The sequence below is a fragment of the Neomonachus schauinslandi genome, chromosome 11 (assembly GCF_002201575.2).
Source record: "Neomonachus schauinslandi chromosome 11, ASM220157v2, whole genome shotgun sequence".
Lineage (NCBI taxonomy): Eukaryota > Metazoa > Chordata > Mammalia > Carnivora > Phocidae > Neomonachus > Neomonachus schauinslandi.
In genome coordinates, this window is record NC_058413.1 from 6266864 (window position 1) to 6289722 (window position 22859).

At 57.0% G+C, this 22859-nt stretch overlaps 2 protein-coding genes and 1 non-coding gene across 3 annotated transcripts; 1 reads left to right on the forward strand and 2 right to left on the reverse strand.

Annotated features, from left to right (window-relative positions):
- Positions 1–911: 911 nt before the first annotated feature.
- Positions 912–3537, forward strand: CD248 (CD248 molecule). The gene has a single exon (XM_021685074.1). It carries the CDS (start codon positions 912–914, stop codon positions 3243–3245), a length of 2334 nt encoding a protein of 777 aa, XP_021540749.1. The 3' UTR covers positions 3246–3537.
- A 4866-nt stretch (positions 3538–8403) lies between these two features.
- On the reverse strand, positions 8404–8533 carry LOC123326328. The gene has a single exon (XR_006541032.1). It is a non-coding gene; the product is annotated as a small nucleolar RNA SNORA18 (small nucleolar RNA).
- A 10784-nt stretch (positions 8534–19317) lies between these two features.
- TMEM151A (transmembrane protein 151A) lies at positions 19318–20697 on the reverse strand. The gene has a single exon (XM_021685267.1). It carries the CDS (start codon positions 20695–20697, stop codon positions 19318–19320), a length of 1380 nt encoding a protein of 459 aa, XP_021540942.1.
- Between the last annotated feature and the right edge of the window lie 2162 nt (positions 20698–22859).

Here is a 22859-nt window from a genome sequence, read left to right on the forward strand (position 1 = left end):
TGCAGCAGGAGCCCAGAGAAGCATTTCCTGTTTGGGGGCTGCCTCCTCCCCCTCTAAGCCCAGGTTCCCAGGGCCCCAGGCTGAGCAGAGGTGAAGGGAGGGCAGCCCCCTGCCCCTCCTCCTTCCCCCCACACACCCGGTCCAGCTGGAGCCAGGAAGCTTGGGGGTGGGGGGAGGTTGAGGCAGGAGTTTAGTTCATAAATGAGGGTTTGATGATACCCATGCCTGATGCCTGCATGCTCAAGGTGGATTCCATTCAGGGGCTGCACGCGAACGTGAGGGGTGTCTTGCGTAAGGGCAGGTAGAGTGTCGTACCACTTACGCATGTGCGTCCGAGGGGGTTAGCGTGTCAGACCACGTACCAGTCTGGGATGATGGGACAGTGTGTCAGGAGAGTGCTCCTGTGCGGGGAGGGGAGCGCGCACACACGTGTGTCATGTGAAGGGCATGAGTCAGAGCATGTTTCCACATGTATGACGAGCAGTTGGGCCCTGAGACAGTTCACAAGTGTGATGAGGTCGCTGTGTCCAGACTGGATCTCGGGCGAGTCTCTGGGAAGGGACCTCACCCCACCGCCAAGAGCCCCAGACTGCCGGAATTTTTCTGAGGGTCTTCCAGCCTCCTGGGCAGGCGTTTCCCCCCTCTTCTCGACTCCCAGTCAGCTAGCCGCGCCTCCCCCCACCCCCACCCTCCCGCACCCCCCCCACCACCTCTGCCCCCCGCCCCACCGCTTCCTGCTCCGGCAGCCCCGGGGGAGCGGGAGCCGCGAGCTGGCAGCGGCCCCGGCCCACTCCTTACAAGGCCTGAGCCCGGCCCAGGCCCGCCCCCTGGCCCGCCTGCCAGAGGCCCCGGTCCCTCCCCCTGTCAAGAGCGGCCGCGAGCCGGCCCCGGGCCAGTCGGGGGGCATCGCGATGCTGCTGCGCCTGCTGCTGGCCTGGGCGGCCGCGGTGCCCACGCTGGGCCAGGCCCCCTGGGCAGCCGAGCCCCGGGCCATCTGCGGCCCCGGCAGCTGCTACGCGCTCTTCCCTCGGCGCCGCACCTTCCTGGAGGCTTGGCGGGCCTGCCGCCAGTTGGGGGGCGACCTGGCCACGCCGCGGACCCCCGAGGAGGCCCAGCGTGTGGACAGCCTGGTGGGCTCGGGCCCGGCCAGCCGGCTGCTGTGGATCGGCCTGCAGCGGCAGGCCCGGCAATGCCAACCCCAGCGCCCGCTGCGCGGCTTCACGTGGACCACGGGAGACCAGGACACGGCCTTCACCAACTGGGCCCAGCCGGCCACAGGGGGCCCCTGCCCGGCCCAGCGCTGCGCCGCCCTTGAGGCGAGCGGCGAGCATCGCTGGCTCGAGGGCTCGTGCACGCTGGCCGTCGACGGCTACCTGTGCCAGTTCGGCTTCAAGGGCTCCTGCCGGGCACTGCCGGATGAAGTGGGCCAGGCAGGCCCGGCGGTCTACACCACGCCCTTCCACCTGGTCTCCACCGAGTTTGAGTGGCTGCCCTTCGGCTCCGTGGCTGCCGTGCCGTGCCAGGCCGGCAGAGAAGCCTCCCTGCTCTGCGTGAAGCAGCCTGAGGGTGGCGTGGGCTGGTCTCGGGCCGGGCCCTTGTGCCCGGTGGCCGGCTGTGGCCCGGACAACGGGGGCTGCGACCACGAGTGCGTGGAGGAGGTGGACGGTCGCGTGTCCTGTCGCTGCACCGAGGGCTTCCGGCTGGCGGCGGACGGGCAAAGCTGCGAGGACCCATGTACCCACGCCCCGTGTGAGCAGCAGTGTGAGCCTGGCGGGCCGCAGGGCTACAGCTGCCATTGTCGCCTGGGGTTCCGGCCGGCCGAGGATGAGCCGCACCGCTGCGTGGACACGGACGAGTGCCAGATCGCTGGCGTGTGCCAGCAGATGTGTGTCAACTACGTCGGTGGCTTTGAGTGCTACTGCAGGGAGGGCCATGAGCTTGAGGCTGATGGCATCAGCTGCAGCCCCGCTGGGGCCATGGGTGCCCGGGCTTCCCAGGACCTAGGGGACGAGTTGCTGGATGACGGGGAGGATGAAGAGGATGAAGAGGATGAAGAGGATGAACATGAGGCCTGGGAGACCTTTGATGGTAGCTGGACGGAGGTGCCTGGGATCCCGTGGATGGAGGCCACGCAGCCGCCTGACTTTGGCCTGGCCTATAGACCTAGTTTCCCAGAGGAGGGAGAGCATCGGATGCCCTACCTGGACCCCACCTGGCCACCCCCACTTAGTGCCCCCAGGGTCCCCTACCACTCCTCAGTGCTTTCTGTCACCCGACCCGTGGTGGTCTCTGCCACACGCCCCACGCTGCCTTCTGCCCACCGACCCCCTATCATCTCTGCCACACGCCCGCCCCAGGCCCCCGCCCCCAAGCCCCCCATGATCCCTGCCAGGCACCCAGCTTTGCCTCCTGACCACCAGTTCCCCATGATCTCAGCCAACCATCCAGATCTGCCCTCTGCCTACCAACCCCCTATTATCTCTGCCACCCGCCCAGCACGGCCCCCTGCTCACCAGCCCCCAATTATCTCAGCCAAATATCCTGAACTGTCCCGTGTGTTCCCAGACACCCGGGTCACTGATACCCAGCCCACCGCTCATGTGCCTCAGATCCCTGCTAACCACACTCCTCTGGGTACCACTTCCAGTGCCCATCAATCCCTTGGCACCCCAGATGTCCCAGTCCTCCAAGCCCAGGCCACCCACCTTCCCATTACCTCGACTGTCCAGCCCCCTCTGACCGCTACCTCCAGATCCCCTGTGCTCCCTGCCCATCAAGCTCCTGGGTCTTCTGCCACCCAGCCCCCAGCCCCCGACACTACCCTCACCTCAGAGCCCCCTCAGAGCCCCACTAACCAGACCTCATTCACCAGCCCTACACACCCCCATTCCAAATCCCCACAAGTCCCAAGGGACGGTGCCCGTGACACCAAGGTGGGTCCCTGGATGCCCTCAGCAGCCCCCACAGCAGCCCCAACAGCCCTGGAGGAGGCCAGTCCGGCAGGCCACAGCCGGAGGGATGACCGGTGGCTGCTGGTGGCACTCCTAGTGCCCACATGTGTCTTCTTGGTGGTCCTACTCGCACTGGGCATCGTGTACTGCACCCGCTGTGGCCCCCACGCACCCAACAAGCGAGTTACCGACTGCTATCGCTGGGTCACCCACGCTGGGAGCAAGGGCCCAACAGAACCGATGCCCCACCGGGGCAGCCTCACAGGGGTGCAGACCTGCAGAACCAGCGTGTGATGGGGCGCAGCCCCCCCTCTGCGGGGTGGGGGGAAGGGGCGTGCGTTGGACACATGGCTCAGGCTGCACCAGGGACCCATGGGGGCTGCCCAGCTGGACAGAGGGCTTCCTGCTCCCCCCGGGCCCAGCCAGGCTCCTTTCTCAGTCAACTACCAGACTTGACTCTTGGGAACTCTGCTCCCCGGCCCAGCACTCACGACAGAGGAGACGCCGAGGCCCCCAGGACCTCAGGGGGTGGGTGCTAGGGTCTTCTCCAATAAACGGGGTGCCAACCTCACCCAAAGTTCCTGACCCCCATTGATGTCTGAGGGGAGGGTCTGGGAGGACTCAGCAAAAAAGAGGGGACCTTCCTTCAGCTTGTCTGGGCCCCAAGGAAATAAGGTAAGACCGCTTAAGGGAGGGTATGCTTCAGAGATTCTTGGGTAAACAGGAGCCCAGAGAGGGCAGAGCCTTGCCCAAGGTCACACAGCGAGCCCAGGAGTGGGAGGTTTGGCACGGAGTTTCATATTTGTTCCTCTTTTTTTTTTTTTTTTAAGATTTTATTTATTGGGGCGCCTGGGTGGCTCAGTTGTTAAGCATCTGCCTTCAGCTCAGGTCATGATCCCAGGGTCCTGGGATCGAGCCCCACATTGGGCTCCCTGCTCGGCGGGAGGCTTGCTTCTCCCTCTCCCACCCCCTCTGCTTGTGTTCCCTCTCTCGCTGTGTCTCTCTCTCTCTCTGTCAAATAAATAAATATTTATTTATTTGACAGAGAGAGAGAGCACAAGCAGGCAGAGTGGCAGGCAGAGAAGCAGGCTTCCCGCCGAGCAGGGAGCCCGATGTGGGGCTTGATCCCAGTACCCTGGGATCATGACCTGAGCTGAAGGCAGACGCTCAACCGACTGAGCCACCCAGGCGCCCCAATATTTGTTCCTGTTTTTACCAAAACTCCAAGTGGGGCTGAAAATGGGGGAGCGTTCTAGAATGAGGGCTTCTGCTCAACAGGAGCCAAACTGGGATTTAGGAGTCAAAGTTAAGCTCTGGGTCTGGTGATTCTGGGGAGTGAAGGGTGTCTAGTGGGTGAGCTTCTGTCTTCTGGTACTTGCCATCCTATCCCCACAGGCTGCCCAGAAGTTGGCAGCTGGGGCCCAGGGTCACTCAAGGGTGCTGCCACTCCTCTGGGTTATAGGTGCTCTGAAGTTTCCCCTCCTCCCTGCTCTGGGGAGGAGGTGGGAGTCACTGCCTAGCAGGCTGGGATGGGGAGAGCATGGAACCTGGGAGAGCTATCCCATCTCCAGCTCCCTTGGCAGGCTTCTGAGCAAGGCTTGGGCCACATTTTGCACTTCTCCATGTGGGTGGTGCTGGGTCAGAGAACCCAGATCAGAGCTTGAGCAAGTTGCTCAATGCTGAGGTGTCCCATGAATCCAGAGGGGATGGTCAAAGATCACAGCCTGCGGGAACCTGGCAAACTCCTTCATCCTGGGCTTACTGCCTTGGGGACCAGGAAAGGCGGGACCTGGGCTGGGGAGGCTCCGGTTCCCACTGCCTCTGTAATTTTTCAGTTGCAGTCTCTAAGGAGCCTCTAATTAGGACGGAGCAGAACCACCACGACCACCCAGACAGGAGAGGAGGGGCGGCCTAAAGGCCCCTTCCCTACCGGGTGCCCTATGCCACCCTCTGGCCCAGGGCCTGGGCCTGAGCCGGGCCCCAGGGGACGGGTAGAGGAGGGGCCAGAACTGGGGACGAACCGGGGGCCGTGGAGGGGGTGGAGGGAACGCTATGCACCGCCCCCGGCCCCCGCTCTCATGTTCCCCTAACTCAAACCAGACGCCCCTGCCAGATCCTGCCCAAGTGTTTAACCTCGGAGACGCCGCTGGAGAGATTCAATGCATGAGAGTGGAGTCGCGGGGTGGCCTAGAGGCCTGGGTCTGAGAAGGAGCTGTGGGCGCAGCCTGGGGGGTGACAAATCCTGCCAGGATGAGACAGACTGGAGCTCCCTCCTGAGACCCTGGGCAGGGGATCCAGAGCACCCTCAGGGCAGGAAGGAGTTAAATGCACTGCTGTCGGAGGGAGGGGATGGGAGTGGGGAAGGGGGCCCAGAGCCGGCTCTTTGTCATCCCGTAATGAGCAACAGATGCAGAGCTGCGTGCGGGCCTAAACAGACTGCCTCCCAGGCCAGAACCCCCGCCTGCGCCCAGCCTGGGCTCCGCCCAGACCCGGAGCTGTGTCTTAGGCTCCGCCCATCGACTCTCCGACCCCTCCTCATCCAAGCGCGAACTTCACCAGCAGGCCGATGCCGGCACCATCAGACAGATCCCTCCTAGCTACGAGCCACGCCCACCTACTACTGTCAAAGTGCCCCTCAGGAGCTCTTCAGAAGCCCCGCCCACCAAAGCCACAAGCCTCGCCCCCTGCCAGCTCAGAGATTCTCGCAGAACCATTGCCCCGCCCCTCTGCTCTATCAGCTCCGCCCCGGCCGAGGCAGTAACAATGGCTCCGCCCACCAAGGCCATAAGCCTCGCCTCCTCAGGGCGGCTTGCGCAAACTGGCAGTTATTAATTCCCGCTTCCTGGAAGTATAAACTCCGCCCAGAGTTTACACTTTCTCCTCACTCCGCGTTGCGTGCCCCGCATAACAGAACCACAAGCTCCACCCCTCCTCGGAGCCGGAGACCCGGTTCACGAGTGCAGGGAATTCCGCAGAGACCTTTCTCCGTCCGGGACAGCTGCAAATTCCGCCTTCCAGGAGGTTACGGGTTCCCCTTAAGCTCCTCTTCAGGCTCCGCCCCCAGGTACAAGTCCCGCCCATTCACAGCCATTCAAATCGCAGGGGCGGGGCCCCTTGCTGGGAAAAGAGCTCCGCCCACGTCTGGCTAACACTTTCCCTGCACACTGAGGTAATGGCCCACCTACAGAGTCCTCGGGTCCGCCCACTAAGGATACCCACAAACTCCACCCTGACGATCCCTTAAGTACCGCCCACCCAGAGCTCCTCTTGCCCGGGGCTTCTCGCAAAAGAATCTGCCCACGCAGAGAGCGTAACCCAACCTCTTCTCAGGCTCCACCTACTGTGAATGCATAGCCACGCCCACCTATAGGTTCCACTTTCGCGGGAATCTGGGGCCCGGGACTCCCACAGTCGCTCACCGCCTTCTGAATATGCTCAGACTAGTGTGGATCCGAACTCCGTGTCCCTGACCAGGATGCCCCGAACCCGGCCCTGGCACCCCGTCTCCTTCCCTACTCACGGTTTCCGGTCGCCTGGATTGCAGGTTCTCTGGAGGGAGCCCTGAAATGAGTTCGAAAGCCCGACGGGAGGCGTGGATGAATGGGCCTTTGGCGCCACCTGCCTTCGGCGCCTGGGCTTGCAGCCACCGCGAACCTGGCCCCTCTCCCAAAGCACCTTAGGGCCCAATAAATACTTGCTTAATTTATTAAATGTTCGTGTTATTCAGATATTGGCCGCTTCGGCAAATATTTGTCCCCCAGCAAAACAGCAGATCCACTCGCATGGGTCCTCTGTCGTATTTGGAAGACCCCAAGGGGGTCTCTGTGAGCTGAAGAGGCCCCCGCCAGTCTTTACAGCGGCTGCTGGGACTCTTGCTGTACCTTGCCCACAAATCCCGTTTCCCAGGGGCGAGAGCACGGACTCTCACCTGAATCCTTAGGGCTGGGTCCTCCCCGCCCCCAACTAGTGCTCCAAAGTGTGGACACCTTCTTTAGAGCTGTGCCTTTGGCAGGAGGGAGTGAGTTTGGGCTCACAGACCCTCATGTAGAAGCTGAGAGTCACAGGTTTGGGAGCAGGATTGATCTCAGGGCAGATCTCTGCATCAGCGCTCATCACTACATTTGCAAATATTCGCCTGCTCACTCCCACACTAGACTGGGGCTCCAGGAGTCCAGGACACTCGAGTTCGGTACCAGGGGCTCAGTGTAATGTTTTTCAAACATTACTGGGACGGATGAGGCTTGCGGCTTTGGTGAAGGGGGCAGCACTAACATCTACTGAGTTCCAGTAGGTACCAGCACCCAGCTGGACACTCTTCACTTCCTGCATCAGGCATTGCTCCCAAGCAACTCAAAGTCTGGGGAATAAGATGCTTTCCAGATGGGATTCCAGTTCTTGCGCCCTGGCCACTATGAATGGGAGTAGGGTTTGGTGCCAAATAATAATGAAAATAATACTGAATGCTTGCAGCAGAGATTGTCTGCCTCATCCGATTCTAAGGGCTTTACATGTCTTTACCCACTTGAGGTCCAGAACCCCCATGCAGTGAGCGCCACTCTCACCATGATTTGCAGGTGAGGAAGCTGAGGGCACTTGCCCGAGTGCCTTGCGTCAGGCCATTCACCCTATTTGACCAAGTTAGTAAGTGGAGGTTTGAACCCAGATAGATTCTGTGATCTTCAATCCTAGACCAGAGTCAGTCCATAATGATAGCCATGTCTCTGATTAGAAAATGCCCACCTCCCAGGGAACTTGCCTTTTTTTTTTTTTAAGTCAATACATTTTTATTTAAGGAATTTTATGTGATTCCTTCCACTGCCAATCACCTTAGTTCCTCCCAAGTCAGAATCATAATCTTCAAAATAGCCCTTTTAAAAAGAATTTTTGTTCAATTCACAGTTGTCACTGTCAGTTCACAATTCTCTACGATGGGCTTCTCTGATCTCCACTTGGATATGGACATACTTCAGAAATTCCCCACCTATAATCTTTGGAATCCAATTTCTTTACTTTAGGGCCACATTTAGGGGCAGAGTAGATGGATCTTTCTGGTTCTCAATTTCAGGCAGTCTCTAAACATGAATAAATTCAAATCATATTCGCCCCTGAATGATCACACCCTAGAATTGTACAGATTGTTGGGATACGCCAATACCTAAGACTTAAAATATTTCACTGCAGGGCACCTGGGTGGCTCAATCGGGTAAGTATCGGGCTCTTGGTTCCGGCTCAGGGCCAGAGTCTCATGAGTCGTGGGATCGAGCCCCCAGGGGAGCCCCCCCACCCCCCAACGCCTGTGCCAGCTCTGGGCTCCTCTGGGAGTCTGCTGGAAGATTCTCTCTCTCTGCCCCTCCCCCTACTCGTGCGCGCATGCTCTCTCTTAAATAAATAAAAATTTTAAAAATAAAATAAAATGCTTGACTGTTAGGTCTTTCGCATAGCTTTAGCAGATAGATGTCTTGTAGTTCTTTCCCACAGATCTAACATGTAGTTCTGTGAATTAAGGAAACCACACATCTACTCTATGAGGCATTTCCAGCGATGTAGGTCTACAGAGAAAGCCCCACCGGGTCGACCTCAACAGGGGGAGCTTGCTTTTACCAAGGAGGCTGCAAGGTGTACACTCCTGGGCTGATCGTGCTTTGATGATATTGGCAAACGAGGCATTACCTGTGACCGTGTGGGATCCAGACGAGGGGTCCGGTCCGGGCGCAGTTTTAGGGCATCTGGCAGTGGCCAGGCTTTAGCATGGTTTTGGTGAGTTAAGGGATTTCTCTCTGGGAGGCAACTAGTCATGGCTGAGAGCAGGCACTCTGCACCAGACAGCCTTGCTTTGATTCCAGCTCCACGACTCGAGGGCTGGGGAGCCTTAGGCAGGTCCTCTAATTGCTCTCTGTTTGTCTCCTCCTACGAAAATGGGCATACTAGAGTAGCCATCCTAGCCATGATAATCTGTCGGAGAGAAGAAAGAACTCGTTAGGAGGAGAGTCAAGTTTTGCTGCTGGAAGCCAGTAAAAAGCTTCAGGGTGACTGCCCAGACTTCTACAAGAAGTGCTGTCTGCTTTAGCTGGCTCGGGAGAGCCCTGAAGACAGAGTCCAGAAACTGATCATGGGCAGGGGCACCTGGGTGGCTCAGTCGGTTAAGCGTCTGCCTTCAGCTCAAGTCAGGATCCCAGGGGCCTGGGATCAAGCCCTTCGTTGGGTTCCCCGCTCAGCGGGGAGGCTGGTTCTCCCTCTCCCTCTGCTGCTTCCCCTGCTTCTGCTCTCTCGTTCAAGTAAATAAATAAAATCTTTAAAAAAAGAAAAAAAACCCAAAACCCTGATCATGGGAGAGCCGAATCAGCACAAGATAAAGTCCCAAACCCACTAAATCCCTATAGCAGAGGTTCTCAGTCTCCCTTGGTTCGTGGTATCCTCCATATCCTGAATACCTCAGTGGGTTTTTCATGACGCTCCTGGGCCAAAAACATGCCTCACAGTTCCATTTAATAAATACGAGAAGTACTTGTATTTTTTAAAAAGATTTTATTTATTTATTTGAGGGAGAGAGAAAGAGGGAGGGATTGGAAGGAAGAGCATAGGGAGAGGGACAAACAGACTCCATGCTGAGTGTGGAGCCCGACCTGGGGCTCCATCTCACAACCCTGAGATCAGGACCTGAGCCAAAATCAAGAGTCCAACGCTTAACAGACTGAGCCACCCAGGCACCTCCAAGAGGTACTTGTATTTTAGTACCTCAGTAGTCATTTGAAAGAATAATATACATACATTGAAAGATAGAAGCAGATTTTTATTCTTAAGTAATCACAAGCACCTGCCAGGAGGACACAGTGTGCCTGCTGGGCACTGCACAACTTCTCAAAACTGGGAATCCGATTGGACGTCGCCACTTTCATTTCCTGTTACACACTGACTTTCCCAATAATACTTGCTTTTTTTTTTTTTTAAAGATTTTATTTATTTATTTGACAGAGACCGAGATAGCGAGAGCAGGAACACAAGCAGCGGGAGTGGGAGAGGGAGAGCAGGCTTCCCGCCGAGGAGGGAACCCGATGTGGGACTCGATCCCAGGACCCTGGGATCATGACCTGAGCCGAGGGCAGACGCGCAACGACTGAGCCACCCAGGAGCCCAATAATACTTGCTTTTGATTGCGGCCGCTGCCAAGAGCCCAGATTCACAGAGATATTATGTCATCAAAAGGCACGCAGTGCGATCCAATGTTGAAACTGCAAACTGCCTCAATCCAGCAGTTTGCCAGTTGTCTGACAGATGTTGGGTATTTCTGCGTTTCTCTCAAAGTTTTATAGTATTTTATGACTTCCTGTGAGTTTGCTGCAGTGTGGCAGGCCCTACATCAAAGGAAAGGTCTTGTTCGACAGCCGTATCCCGATGGAGGACACTTGGAGAGCCGGAGGAAGGTTCGGGATTGGGGGTGCCTACACCCCTTCCCCCTTTCTCTGCTCTACTGCCGGGTTGGCCCCATGGTGGCTGGTGATAGGGTGGAAACGGAAACCAAAATGGGCCTGTGGGTGCCGTGCAAAAGTCAGGTTGGGAAGACAACGTCACATCCAGGATGAATGATGGAAGACAGCGAAGAGCATGCAAACCTGGAATTTGGGGGTGCGCTACCAGGCAGCAGAAAGGAACTCTTCGGGTCTTGACACATGGATTGCCTTGGGGGTTGCTCAGGGAAAGGTTGATTTTCTTGCTCTAACACAGACATCTGGTGGCAACTTTTTCCAGAGGGTTCGCTCCAGCCTGGACCTAGCATTGGCCCACACTACGAAGAGTCAGACTTCCTTTGGAATACTTACGGAGAGAAGAATTGCAAGACTTGGGGAGAAAGGAAAGGTAGAGTCAGTCTATCCCAGCCATTAGCTGCCCAGTCCACATACTGATGCTTCACCAGGCCCCAGTGATTCTCCATTCTCTGTGGCCACTGAAAATAGGCTGATCAAAGAAACCCCCAAAGGGCTGGTTGAAATGGGTACTGCACCTGGATATTTCACAATAATTTCCCCACTTCAAGGTCCTGGGCTCGATCCCAGGACCCTGGGATCACCACCTGAGCTGAAGGCAGATGCCCAACCAACTGAGACACCCGGGTGCCCAACTTTATTTTTTTTAAAGATTTTATTTATTTGAGAGTGAGAGAGACAGTGAGCATGAGCAGGGGGAAGGACAGAGGGAGAAGCAGACTCCCAGCTGAGCGGGGAGCTGGATGGATGTGGGGCTCCATCTTGGAACTCCCGGGATCATGGCCTGAGCCGAAGGCAGATGCCCAACCAACTGAGCCACCCAGGCGGCCCTAAGGTTCTTAACTTTAATCACAGCTGCAAGTCCCTTTTTCCATGTAGAGTAACATGTTCACAGGTGCCGGAGACTAGAGAGTGGACACATTTGGGGCCACCATTCTGCTTACCACACTTGGAGACCAGGAAGATCGTTCTAGATTGGTGTGAGATCCCACTAGCCACGGGGAACAGGTCCTGCAGTAGAGCATCCAGTAAGTCCGACAGAAGAGAAAGCCCACTTTTTGTTGTTGGCTTGTTTATGAAAGAGAGAAACTGCCACCTGAGAGCTTCCAGCCACTTTATGCTGCAGTCCAGACAGCTGGGAGAGCCTCCACTCGGAGGGGCCCTTGCTGCCTGTGACCCCCCAACAGTCATTCCTGGCCATGTGGCTGTGTGGCCAGAGGGGGACGGTGTGCTACCATAGCAATGTCAGGAGACATTTCCGGCTTTGGACTTCATTCAGGAACCATCTAGACCACCCGCCCTGTGCCTCTGTGGCCATCCTTCTCTTGCGGGCCTTTGAGGTTTTTTCCTGCCTTTTTTTTTTTTTTTAAGATTTTGTATATTTATTTATTTATTTGAGAGAGAGAGAGTGAGAGTGAGCAGGAACCAGGGAAGGGGCAGAAGGAGAGGGAGAAGCAGGCTTCCCGCTGAGTAGGGAGCCCAATGCAGGGCTCCATCCCAGGACCCCGGGATCACGACCTAGGCCAAAGGCAGATGCTTAACTGACTGAGCCACCCAGGCGCTCTGACATGTTGTGCTTTTATAACACATACACTGAAATTCTTCTACTGAGGGGTGCCCGGGTGGCTCAGTCGGTTGAGCATCTGTCTGCCTTCGGCTCAAGTCATGATCCCAGGGTCCTGGGATCGAGCCCTATTCGGGCTCTCTGCTCAGCGGGGAGCCTGCTTCTCCCTCTCCCTGTGCCCGCCGCCCCGCCGGCTTGTGCTCTCTCTCTCTCTGTCAAATTAAAAAAAAAAAATCTTTGAAATTCTTCTACTGAAAGAATTCAGTATTTTTATTTTGGTCTCTTTTTTTAAAAATTTTTTTTAAAGATTTAATTAATTTATTTATTTGACAGAGAGAGACACAGCAAGAGAGGGAACACAAGCAGGTGGAGTGGAGAGGGAGAAGCAGGCTTCCCGCTGAGCAGAGAGCCCGATGCGGGGCTCGATCCTAGGACCCCGGGATCATGACCTGAGTTGAAGGCAGACACTTAACGACTGAGCCACCCAGGCGCCCCTATTTTGGTCTCTTTCATTTTACAAGTTTCAAAAATAGCAGTCAAAGAGAAGAAAAATATGCCTGTCTTTTGGAGTAGGACCCCAGGTTACTGAAAACCAGTTGATTTGGGTCTGAGCTGACATTCTGGACAGAAACTCCTCTTTTTTTTTTTTTAATTTTTTTTTAAAGATTTTATTCATTTATTTGAGAGAGAGAATGAGATAGAGAGAGCATGAGAAGGGGGAGGGTCAGAGGGAGAAGCAGGCTCCCCGCCGAGCAGGGACCCTGATGCGGAACTCGATCCCGGGACTCCAGGATCATGACCCGAGCCGAAGGCAGTGGCTTAACCAACTGAGCCACCCAGGCGCCCCCAGAAACTCCTCTTTGGTGGAGATGTACATACAGCCTCGGGCCCGTGGTGTGCATTTATCAATTTGGCCAGTCTGTTTTTCTTTCTTTCTGTGGAAGCTGACTTCTAGGAGCTTTTTGCCTTCACATAACTGGGCCACAGCACTCCTTGCCCATGCTGACTCAGGAATGTGTCCAATTTTTGGCTGGACGCCTGATCCTCCTTACCCTTTCCAGATACACCCTGGCCACCTCAGCGATGACTTTCCTCGGGAGCTCCAGAGAATAGATGGCAGGGTGGGTGACATGAGAGAGGATGAAACTCTTGAAAAGGCAGGGGCCAGCCACCTGGGGGAAGCTCTCGAAGGGGCCTTGGGTCCTGGGCCTAGATCTATGGAGGAGACACAAGACTGCGTGGTTTACTCTGGGTGGGGAGGCAGCTTACATTTCCCTGGGTGCCCTTCTTGGGCCCATTCACTTTCTGGGGATCATAAAGCTCCACCTCAAGTGAGGCCGAGTGAGGCAAAGCTCCTGTGGCTGGTCTGGGCCCTGGGCTAAGTGGCTGCAAGACTCCATCCTCAGGGCACAGTAACCCCGGATATTGGAGGTGTCCATAGGAGCTCAGGAATCATTCACTTAGCAATACTGAGTGGACATTTATGGTGTGGCTGGCACTGTTCCTGTAATTTTGGGCTGGCTGCTGGTGAAGCACGTGTCTGTGTCATATGGAGTGTCTATTCATAATTAATAATAATATTAGTACTAATGATGATTATAGCTGAATGTATTGAGCATTTACGATATTGGGGCCCTGTTTTAAGCATGGTACCGTATGATCTTATTCAATCCTTATGACAACCCTCTGAAGTCAGTAGTTTCTTTTTTTTTTTTTTAAAGATTTTATTTATTTATGTGACAGAGAGAGACACAGCGAGAGAGGGAACACAAGCAGGGGGAGTGGGAGAGGGAGAAGCAGGCTTCCCGCTGAGCAGGGAGCCCGATGCGGGGCTCCATCCCAGGACCCCGGGATCATGACCTGAGCTGAAGGCAGACGCTTAATGACTGAGCCACCCAGGCGCCCCAGAAGTCAGTAGGTTCTATTATTACCCCCCATTTGATCTGAGAAGACTGGGAGAGAGGGTAAGTGGCTTGCCGACTCCAAGATCTGCATCTGCGACCACCTGCCTCCCATAGCTTTAGTTCTAACAGAAGAACAAATAATAAACTTGTACACACTTACATGGAAATTATTGCAAGGATAGCAGTGGGGTTGGTAGGGGATGGATTTAGACCGTCAGGACTCGCACACAAGCAGAGCCCTGAGTGGTGAAGGGAGCAAGGGAAGAGCTAGAGGAAGGAAGAGAGCTCCAGGAGGTGGGACAGTGTGTGCCAAGACCCCGGGGCAGCAAGGAGCTTGGCTTGTTCTAGGATCAGGCATGAGGCCCCTGTGGCTGGGGCTTTGTAAGGAAAGGGGGGCAGGCTCCAGGTAAGCCGAGGGACATCTGCCAGAGTCCACAGGGATCTGAGGGCCGGGGCAGGAGCCTGGACTATATTTGATGTTTGGTAGGGGGCACCAGTGTATGTTGAGTCAGGTGGAGATGTGATCTGATTCACATGTGAAGATGATGCTCCATGGGCTGAAGGGGATGAGTGAAAGGGAGGCTTGTGGAGTCTGTGTAGTCACTGGAGGAGGGCCCCTGGGCACCTGAAGCCAGGTGGTGGCTTGGGATGGAGAGGATCTGGGGACCGCTCAGGGAGCTGCTGTAGGTAGGAATCCCGGGTGGTAGATCTCATGTGGGTGGGGGGAAGAAGGTGTTCATGGATGAAATGCTACAGCTTGTGGGTCTTCTTCAAAATAACCCAGGTGCAGCAGGGAGAAGAGGGAGGTGTGTGTGGGTGACGTGAGAGTGGTCACGGTGGGTGATGGCTGTAGAGCTGGGCCTCATTGCACCCATCTCTCCACTTTTGTGATGCCTGAAGTGTTACATAATAGAAAGTTAAGAAGGAGAAGGAGAGGATTGGCACGCAAATGTCTGGCTTAAGCAACGGGATGAATGGTGGCACTCTTTCCTGAAATGGAAAAGACACAGAGGGGCAGAGCTGGGTGCAGGTTGGAAGTCAGATGCTCTGTTTTGGCCATGCTGTCCCAGACTTCAATCAGAGAGTAAAGGCAGAGGCCTCTGGGATTTTGGAACAAGGCTCTGTCCCCTTCCTCGACACCATTCTCCTTTTAAGAATTCTCCTGACTCGATGTTGGCTGTAACAGAGACTGAACACGTGAACAGGAGACAGCCGGAGACCAGGAGATGGGAGCTGTCAAGAAGACACTGGGGTTCGTGATTCTCTTCTCTACCTGGTTGTGCAGGCCCAGCGATCCGCCCTTGTGAGGTAGAAGTGGGTCCAGCGTTTATCAACTATCCATCGCACACAAAAAACCACCGCGAAACTTAGTATCACGAAACAACAAGGATTTCTTATTTCTCACCAACCTGTAGGTCAGCAATTTGGGCTGGGAGCAGCCTGGGGATTCTTCTGCTAGTTACACCCGGGGTCATTCCTGTGGCTATCTATGGTCATCTGTGATTTGATTGGGTCTGGCATATCCAAGATGGCCTCATTCCCATATCTGGAAGCTGATGCTAGCTAGCTCTTGACTAGGGACCTTGGTTTTCCTGCACACAACCTGTCATCTGTCAGGAGGCGAGGCTGAGTGTCTTCACAGCGTGGTGGTCTTGGGGCTCCACGACACCACAGGTAGAAGTTGCAAGGCCTCTCAAGACCCAACCTCTCCAGGTGCAAACATCACATCCACCACATTCTATTGGTCAAAGCAAGTCACAAGGCTGACCCAGATTTAAAGAGCAGGGAAATAGATTCCACCTCTTGAGGGGGAAGCTGTGAAGAATTTGTGGCCATATTTAAGCTATCATGGGTCAGAGGGCCCCAACAAATGACCTGAGCAGATTGTTCTGCCCAATTGGCCCACATCTGTCACGTCACCACCTTCTTCCCTCAAAGGTTGGTGTTCATTTTGCAGACCACTCTGTAGATGTCTATCAGTTAAGTATGGCATTTGGCTCAGTGGCTGATTGCATTTTTGAAGATAGTCACTAGGATACCTCCTCTCCAACATGCCAATCTTATAATGTGATGTTGACAAGCTTCCATTGAGAGGTGGGGTCTTATATTTCCTCCCCTAGAAACTGGGTGGATCTTCTTAATAACCTTTACCAATAGAAAGGGTAGAAGTGGCGTGCGTGACTTCTAAGGCTAGATCATAAAGGCCAATAACAGCTTTTACCCTCTTGATACGCTTGTCCTTGGAAGCAGCCACCATGTTACGAGGGAGCCCGAGCTGCATGGAGAGGCCCTCTTTGGGTGTCCCAGTCAATAGGCCTAGTTAGGCCCTCAGCCATCAGCCAGCGCCAACTGCCCAACATATGAATTAATGAGCCTTCTGATGATTCCACCCCTGGCTTTAGAATCTTCCAGCAGAGGTTCTAGATGTCCCAGAGCAGAGATAAACCATCCCTGTTTGCTCTGTCTGAATTCTTGACCCACAGAAACCAGGAGAGATAATAATGATTATTGATGTTTTAAGCCACTAAGTTTTGGGGTAATTTGTTATGTAGTAGTAGATAATTAACATAGGATGCCAGTAATAGAAACAAGAAAAAAAAAAAACGGTAGCTTAAAACAAACTAGAAGTTTATTTCTCCTTCTTATTGAGAATCTGGAAGTAGGCAACCCAAGGATAATATGGAAGCTCCTATGGTGTCATTAGAAGCCCAGGGTCTTTTATCTTGTTGTTCTGCTAGCCTCAGCACATGAGCACAATTCTCAAGGTCACATCCTGATCCAACATTGCTGCTGGAGTTCCAACCATCACATTTGCATTCCAGGCTGAATGCAGGATGAAACAAGAGGACCGAACTAGCCTTCACCGATATTATTTCTATCTCAAGGAGCATTCTTAAAAATCCTTTCCAACACCTTCTGCTTATATCTCATATCCTAAAATTAAGTCACAGCATCACACTATATGTGCAAGGGAGGCTAGAAATGTTGCCTTTTAGCTGGGCTCATCGCCATCTGAAGTAAAACTGGGGTTCTGTTGTTGAGAAGGAGAGGATAGTGGATCATAGCTAGCAGGTAGTTCGTGACTGTGGTGTTAGGGCAGGAGAATGGAAGAAGGAAATCTTCTTCATGGGCAGGAGCTGGAGCCAGGAAACCTCCCCCCCCCCCACTCCTCCCCCACAATGTCCATGCAGCTTCCTTAAATGCTTGGGTACCATAGTTTTTTCAAGTTGCTTCTGAACAAAGAACTGACTTCACTCCCAAAGAAGCGAGGCAGTGATGCCCAGGGAAAGCTTTGGTCTAACACCACCCTCCCCCCATGGCCAGCAGGCAGCTGGACTTCACCTAAAATTCTAGCATGTGGCCCTGACCTTGTCACTTACCTGCTCAGCCACGTTCATGGTTCTGGTTTGCCCCGGCTTACGGACAAATTCTGGGTTTGCTATGGAAGGCCTCAGCCAACTGTTTCACAGCTCTTTTCTTCTTCCTCCTCCTCACACCTTGCTTCATGCCCTGCATCCAGGCCTTTGTGCGGGCAGTCCCACGGCCCAGAACACCCTCTGCCCCATCTCTTCCCCGGGCGAATCCCACCTGCTCCCAGCACCTTCTAGAGCCACCACTAGTCCTTCTGGGGCCTTTGTGCAGGTGGGTGCAGCTCCATGCCGGGGCTTGAGGAGTGGCCCACAGGCTGGCTTCCACCCACACTTATCCTTCAGCCCAGTGCCCTGGCAGAGTGAACACCCTGCATGGCCGTACATGGGAAGATGCCACTGCCAGGAGTGAGTGAGGCCCTTCCTTTGCCCTTGTTCTTGATCTTCAGATCTCATGGGCTGATGTGGGGCTGCCTGTTTCCCACCCTGTATCCTCTGACATGCTCAACGCCCACTCCCCCAAACACCAGTAGCCATCGGGGGCACTGAACTTGCACCACAGACCATAGCTCTTTCCTTCCACTTTGGTCTCTTAGTCCTCAGCCTGCCCAGCTGTGGAATTAAAACCCCCACTGGGCTGGAAGACGGACCACTTGGAAAATGTGTTAGAAGTGACCCAGATACCAGTTGGTTGGAATCAGCTGCTCAGAGCAATTCAAACCTGAGTATCAGGCCCTCAGCTGGACAAGGGGGTTCCCTTTCAGCTTCTCCTGTTCCTGGGAACACTGGAGCCCAACCCGGCATCCCCTTCCAGAACTGAGCATTGAATCGCTGACCCCGGGTGACCCACTGTTCTTGTAGTGGCCTTGGACCCACCACTTAGGAATGCAACGTGAGAAGATCTTCCATTTCATACCTTTTATTTTATCTGCATCTTCTCTGCTTCCTCCCTCCCCCACTGGCCCCTGAGAGGTGGTGGAAACCCCAGTTGGAAAGGGACTACTCTCTCCTCCCTGGAGGAGGGATGGTGTCCCCTAGGCCAGGCCCCACCAATGGGAGAAGCAGGGGCCTCCATGGCAGAGCGGGTGCATCGTCCAAGAGGCTGTGGCCAAGGCCGAGGTCCCTCGGATGCCCTGTGGCCCTGGGCCCCGTGGGTCATCAGGAAGGTGAAGAGCAGAGAAGTCTGGGGGAGCAATGAGAGGGCAAAGCCTGGGGGTGTGTGCGTGGCTGATAGAGGCGGAGGTGGACTTTGGGGGGACAGGAGCAGAGACAAGGAGAGGCAGGATCAAGGCAGGGCCCTGAAAAGGAACCCCAGGTCATAGGGGAGCTGGATGTGGGAGAGGGTACACCAGGGAAAATCAGGGGGCCACGGGGGACAAGGCTGTGCTCCAAGAACCAGGCTCCCAATACAGGGGCTGTGCCACAGAGTCTGATCGGGGGACGACCCTGAGCAGAGACCAGAGGGCAGGCAGGGAGGGGCAGGTCAGGGGAGGAGGATGGGGACTTAGGGCTGGTAGTGGAGCCAAGGCTGTGGAGCTGCCACATCCAGCTCCTCAGCTTCGTGGAGGCCAGCCCGACCAACCGGGCCTGGCCCCAAACCACCAATTTGTGCTTCTGGGTTGCTCGAGGGCTCCCAATGTGGCCTCGGCCGTGCAGGGAAGAGCCCAGAGGCAGCCCTCGGCTGCATGCAACAGCTGTCCCCAGGACTCCTCCCCCATCCCAGGCTTTCTGGAAACATCCCCCCCCACCCCGCCCAACCTGAGAGGGCCCTAGGCTGGATCACCAGCCGCTGCACAGGGTGGAACGTGGTGGTGGTGGTGAGGGGAGTCATGCTGGGACGGTTCACAGACTCCACTTCAGTGGGGGTGTCCATTCACCCCCAAAATGACCCTGGGTCACTGCGCTACAGTCTGTTCAAGGACTCTACCCCACCCCCACCCCTCGTGTGCTGGTCTGTTTTCCCCTTCCTGTCTCGGACAACAGCTCCTCAGGCATCGGAGCCCATGGCGGGATGGTGGGGAGGAGGCCACTCCAGGGACCACGGGGGTCTCAGAGTGCACCCTGCCCGTCCCCCTGGCAGCCGCTATCACCATGGACAATGAGCACCGGGAAGTAAAGGGCGTCCTCGTAGCATGGTGGGCTTTCCAGGGGCTCTGTGTCCTCCCCACGGCGCCCCAGCGGCCCCCCGCTCAGGCTTCGGAAGACCCCCGGCGTGGCCCGGCCCCCAGCTCCCAGGGAGAGGCGGCTGCGGCTGAAAGGCAGGCGGGGCCCGCTGGGCCGGGCGGGGGGCAGCGAGCTGCTGCTGAGGGAGCGACGGCAGCGCGGGCAGCCCCGGAGGAAGGCGCCAGAGCCGGCGCCCATGACCACAGCCTCCGAGTAGCTGGGCACCAGCTGCCGGTTGGAGCAGATGTGCCACTCCAGCTCGGTGAAGTCCACCGTGGCCACGCGGGAGAGCGGGGGCCCGCTGGGCACGGCCCCGGGGGGCGGCGAGCTGGCGCCGAAGAGCTTCTCCACCTGGTAGTGCACGTGGGCCGTGCCGTAGGCGGCCACGACGCGCAGTGGCCAGGACAGCGTGGCCGCCGACACCAGCCAGAAGACCCAGGCGCGCGCGTACCAGGGCGGGCTGCGGGGGTCCGCGAACACCATGAGGGACTCGCGGAAGTCCACGTCCTTCAGGTGCATGCCCTCGCGGGCCTCCAGGTAGTCGTCCAGGCCCTCGTTGGCACTGAAGAAGCGGGCCCTCTGGGTGAGGTACGAGGCCTCGGCCTCGGCGCTGCCGAAGCTGAAGCACTTGGTGAAGCGCAGCCGCGTGGCCGCGTGGTCAGCCAGGCCCACGAGCTCCTTGGAGACATCGCGGACGCCGTGGGCGGAGTAGTCAAACTCGCCCCGAGCCGTGCGGCTGTCGGCCCTCTCGTGGTAGACCTGCGTGGTGGTGTAGGCGTCGCCGTTCCGGTAGCGGGTGATCTGGCGGGTGCGGCGAACGTAGTGGTAGCTGGTGGCCTTCCACCAGACACAGGGCGGCGCCTGCTGCAGCCGGTGGATCAGGGCAAGCACGGTGTTGGCGTCTGTGCGCGGCGCCTGGCACGCCCGCACGTGGCAGTGCCAGCACTCGGCCAGGTAGAGGAGGTAGAGGAGGGAGACAAAGGCCAGCGGGATGTATAGGTAGCCATCGGAGCAGGGGCTGGCTGCGTAGGTGGGTGGTGGGCCCCCGGCCCCGCGGGCCAGGGCTGCCTCAGGCCCCAGGACCAGCCGTGGCACCGTGGCCAGGCGACACCAGGCCACCACGGCGCCGCAGGCATGGATGAGCAGCGTGAGGAGCAGGCACTTCCAGTGCGACTCTCGGCACAGGGAGCTTCCCAGGGACTGTTTCAAGGGCCGCTGCTGCAGGGTGGGCAGAGAGGGGGAGAGGCGGGGGTCAGGACAGGCCATCGGTTGGACCGGCCCCTCTGCCTAAGCCCTTGGGAGGAGCTGGGGCTCTGCTCCCCACTCCACAGAGGAGGAAACTGAGGCTCTGAGGGATTGAGCACCTTGCTCCAGACCTCACCCTTCTGGCTCTCACAGTAGAGCTGCAGGATTCAAACTGGGGCCTCTCTGCCCCCGCCCCAGAGCCTGTCCCAGTAGAGGTGCCCCATCATCTCTCAGTCGAGGGCACCTAGGACAAAACAGACCCATCTCTGCCAAGAGAAGGAAGGGCCCCCTGAGTGGCCATTTAGAAAACTGATCTCTGGTCCCAACTCTGCCCCTAATTTGCTGTGTGGTCTTGGCCATATTCCTGCCCTCTCTGGGCCTTGCTTCCTGGACCTGCTGGACCTGTTGGCACGGGGTCCTAAGGGTAAAGAGCATGGGCTCCATGGCCCAGGATTCAGTGCTGGCTCCACCACTTACTGGATGACTTGGACAGGTCCCTCATCCTCTCTGGACCTCAGTCTCCTCATCTGTAAACTGGGGCTTTTGCGAGGTTTCAACAAGATCTTATGTGTGGCCTTCTCAGCATGGGGTCTGGCCATAGCAATAAATATTATTCCTGTTACCCTGAGACTCCCTCGGATCCCTTGGTTCCACTTAGAGACTTGGGAGAAGCTTTTAAGTAAGAGAAGAGGAAGAGCTGGGAACGGAGGAGGTGTGAGTCTGGCGGGGGGGGGGGGGCGGGTGGGGCGGCGCCCCCCCCCCCCCATCTGGGCTGCGAGGGAGGGGGTGGGACACAGCTGCTGGGCAGCAGGGCCACTCCTTGGCCGGGAGGGTTTGGCCTATTCCTCCTGGGCAGGGCTCCCAGCCTGGCCCCCACCTCACCTCTAGGGTGCCTATGGAGAGAGAAGTGGGGGACGGGGGAGGGAGCGGAGAAAAGAAGGAGAAGGAAGAAAGAGGGGGCCTGCTGAAACAGCGGAGGTGGAGGTAAGGGCCACCTCTCCAACCCCGGCAACACCAGGTCTTGAGAGATCCAAGAGGAGAGGAAATGCCCCCAGCCCAGCCCAGGACAGCCTGCCCTCCCCCGCAGTCACCCACCACATGGACACATCATCACCATGACCTGCAGGGCCAGTCAGATGCACACGCCCACACGTCCACCCCCCACCGCATGTTTATCACAGACCCACCAACCACAGATGTGCACGCGGCCTGCTCATCCCAGACCCCGGGCCCTCACCAGCGCCCAAGGCACAACCCCTCACAACCATCACAGGGTGCTCAGGTGCACGCACTCACCCACCCGCACACACCTCACACAGACCCACCCAGCACAGGACACACACATGCATATGCTGGTTACACATTCACTGAAGCCCAGGTCCACACCAGACCCTCACCTGACCACAGTGCACATCCCCCAACGCCGCCCCTACTGCAACCTGAAATCACACCCCAGAGTCGACAGGAGAGACCCACCCACGACAGAACACGTTCACGCATCACATCAGCCAAGCCAAGCAGCCACCAGACCGTCACCTGACTCTAGCTCACCCGAGATGTGGGGAGCACGGACTAGCACTCACACACCCACAAGCACACTACATCCATCCAAACCCGTACACAGACCCACTCACCACCTATCACCCCAACACCCCACACAGGGCCCCACACCTCCGCAGATCCTTTTCTTGGCTAGGGCTGAGGAGAGGCCAGTCTGGGGGTCCCAGCCAGCAGGACGGGCCCTCGGGCCTCACCGCGGGGAGAGGGAGAAGGGGTACCAGATGCCGCCTCCTTTCCTCTTTCCCCTCCTCCCTCCGCTCCCTCCCCCAAGTCCCGACTACTGCTGCTGCATTGCAGGCGCCGCCCGGGCACCTCGTGAGCCGCTGGGCTGGGCTGGGCGGGGGGCCTGACCCCCGGGGCCTCGGGGGTGAGGGGCAGCGCTGCGGAATGAGGGCGCGCAGGGGCCAGGCGCTGACGTCACAGGAGGGCGAGGAGGGATGAAGGGGCTCCCGGGGCGGGAGTCGCCCCCTCCTCCCTTCCCAGCCCCCCCACCTCGACCCCCCACGCGAGCCCCTCGGCTCGCCAGACGCCGGCTACCCTAATGACGTCATTGGCAACTGGGGTTTTGAGACTTCCCCCCCCCTCAAGCCCCCGCCCCCGGGCTTGCCCCTTCCTGCCCCCCC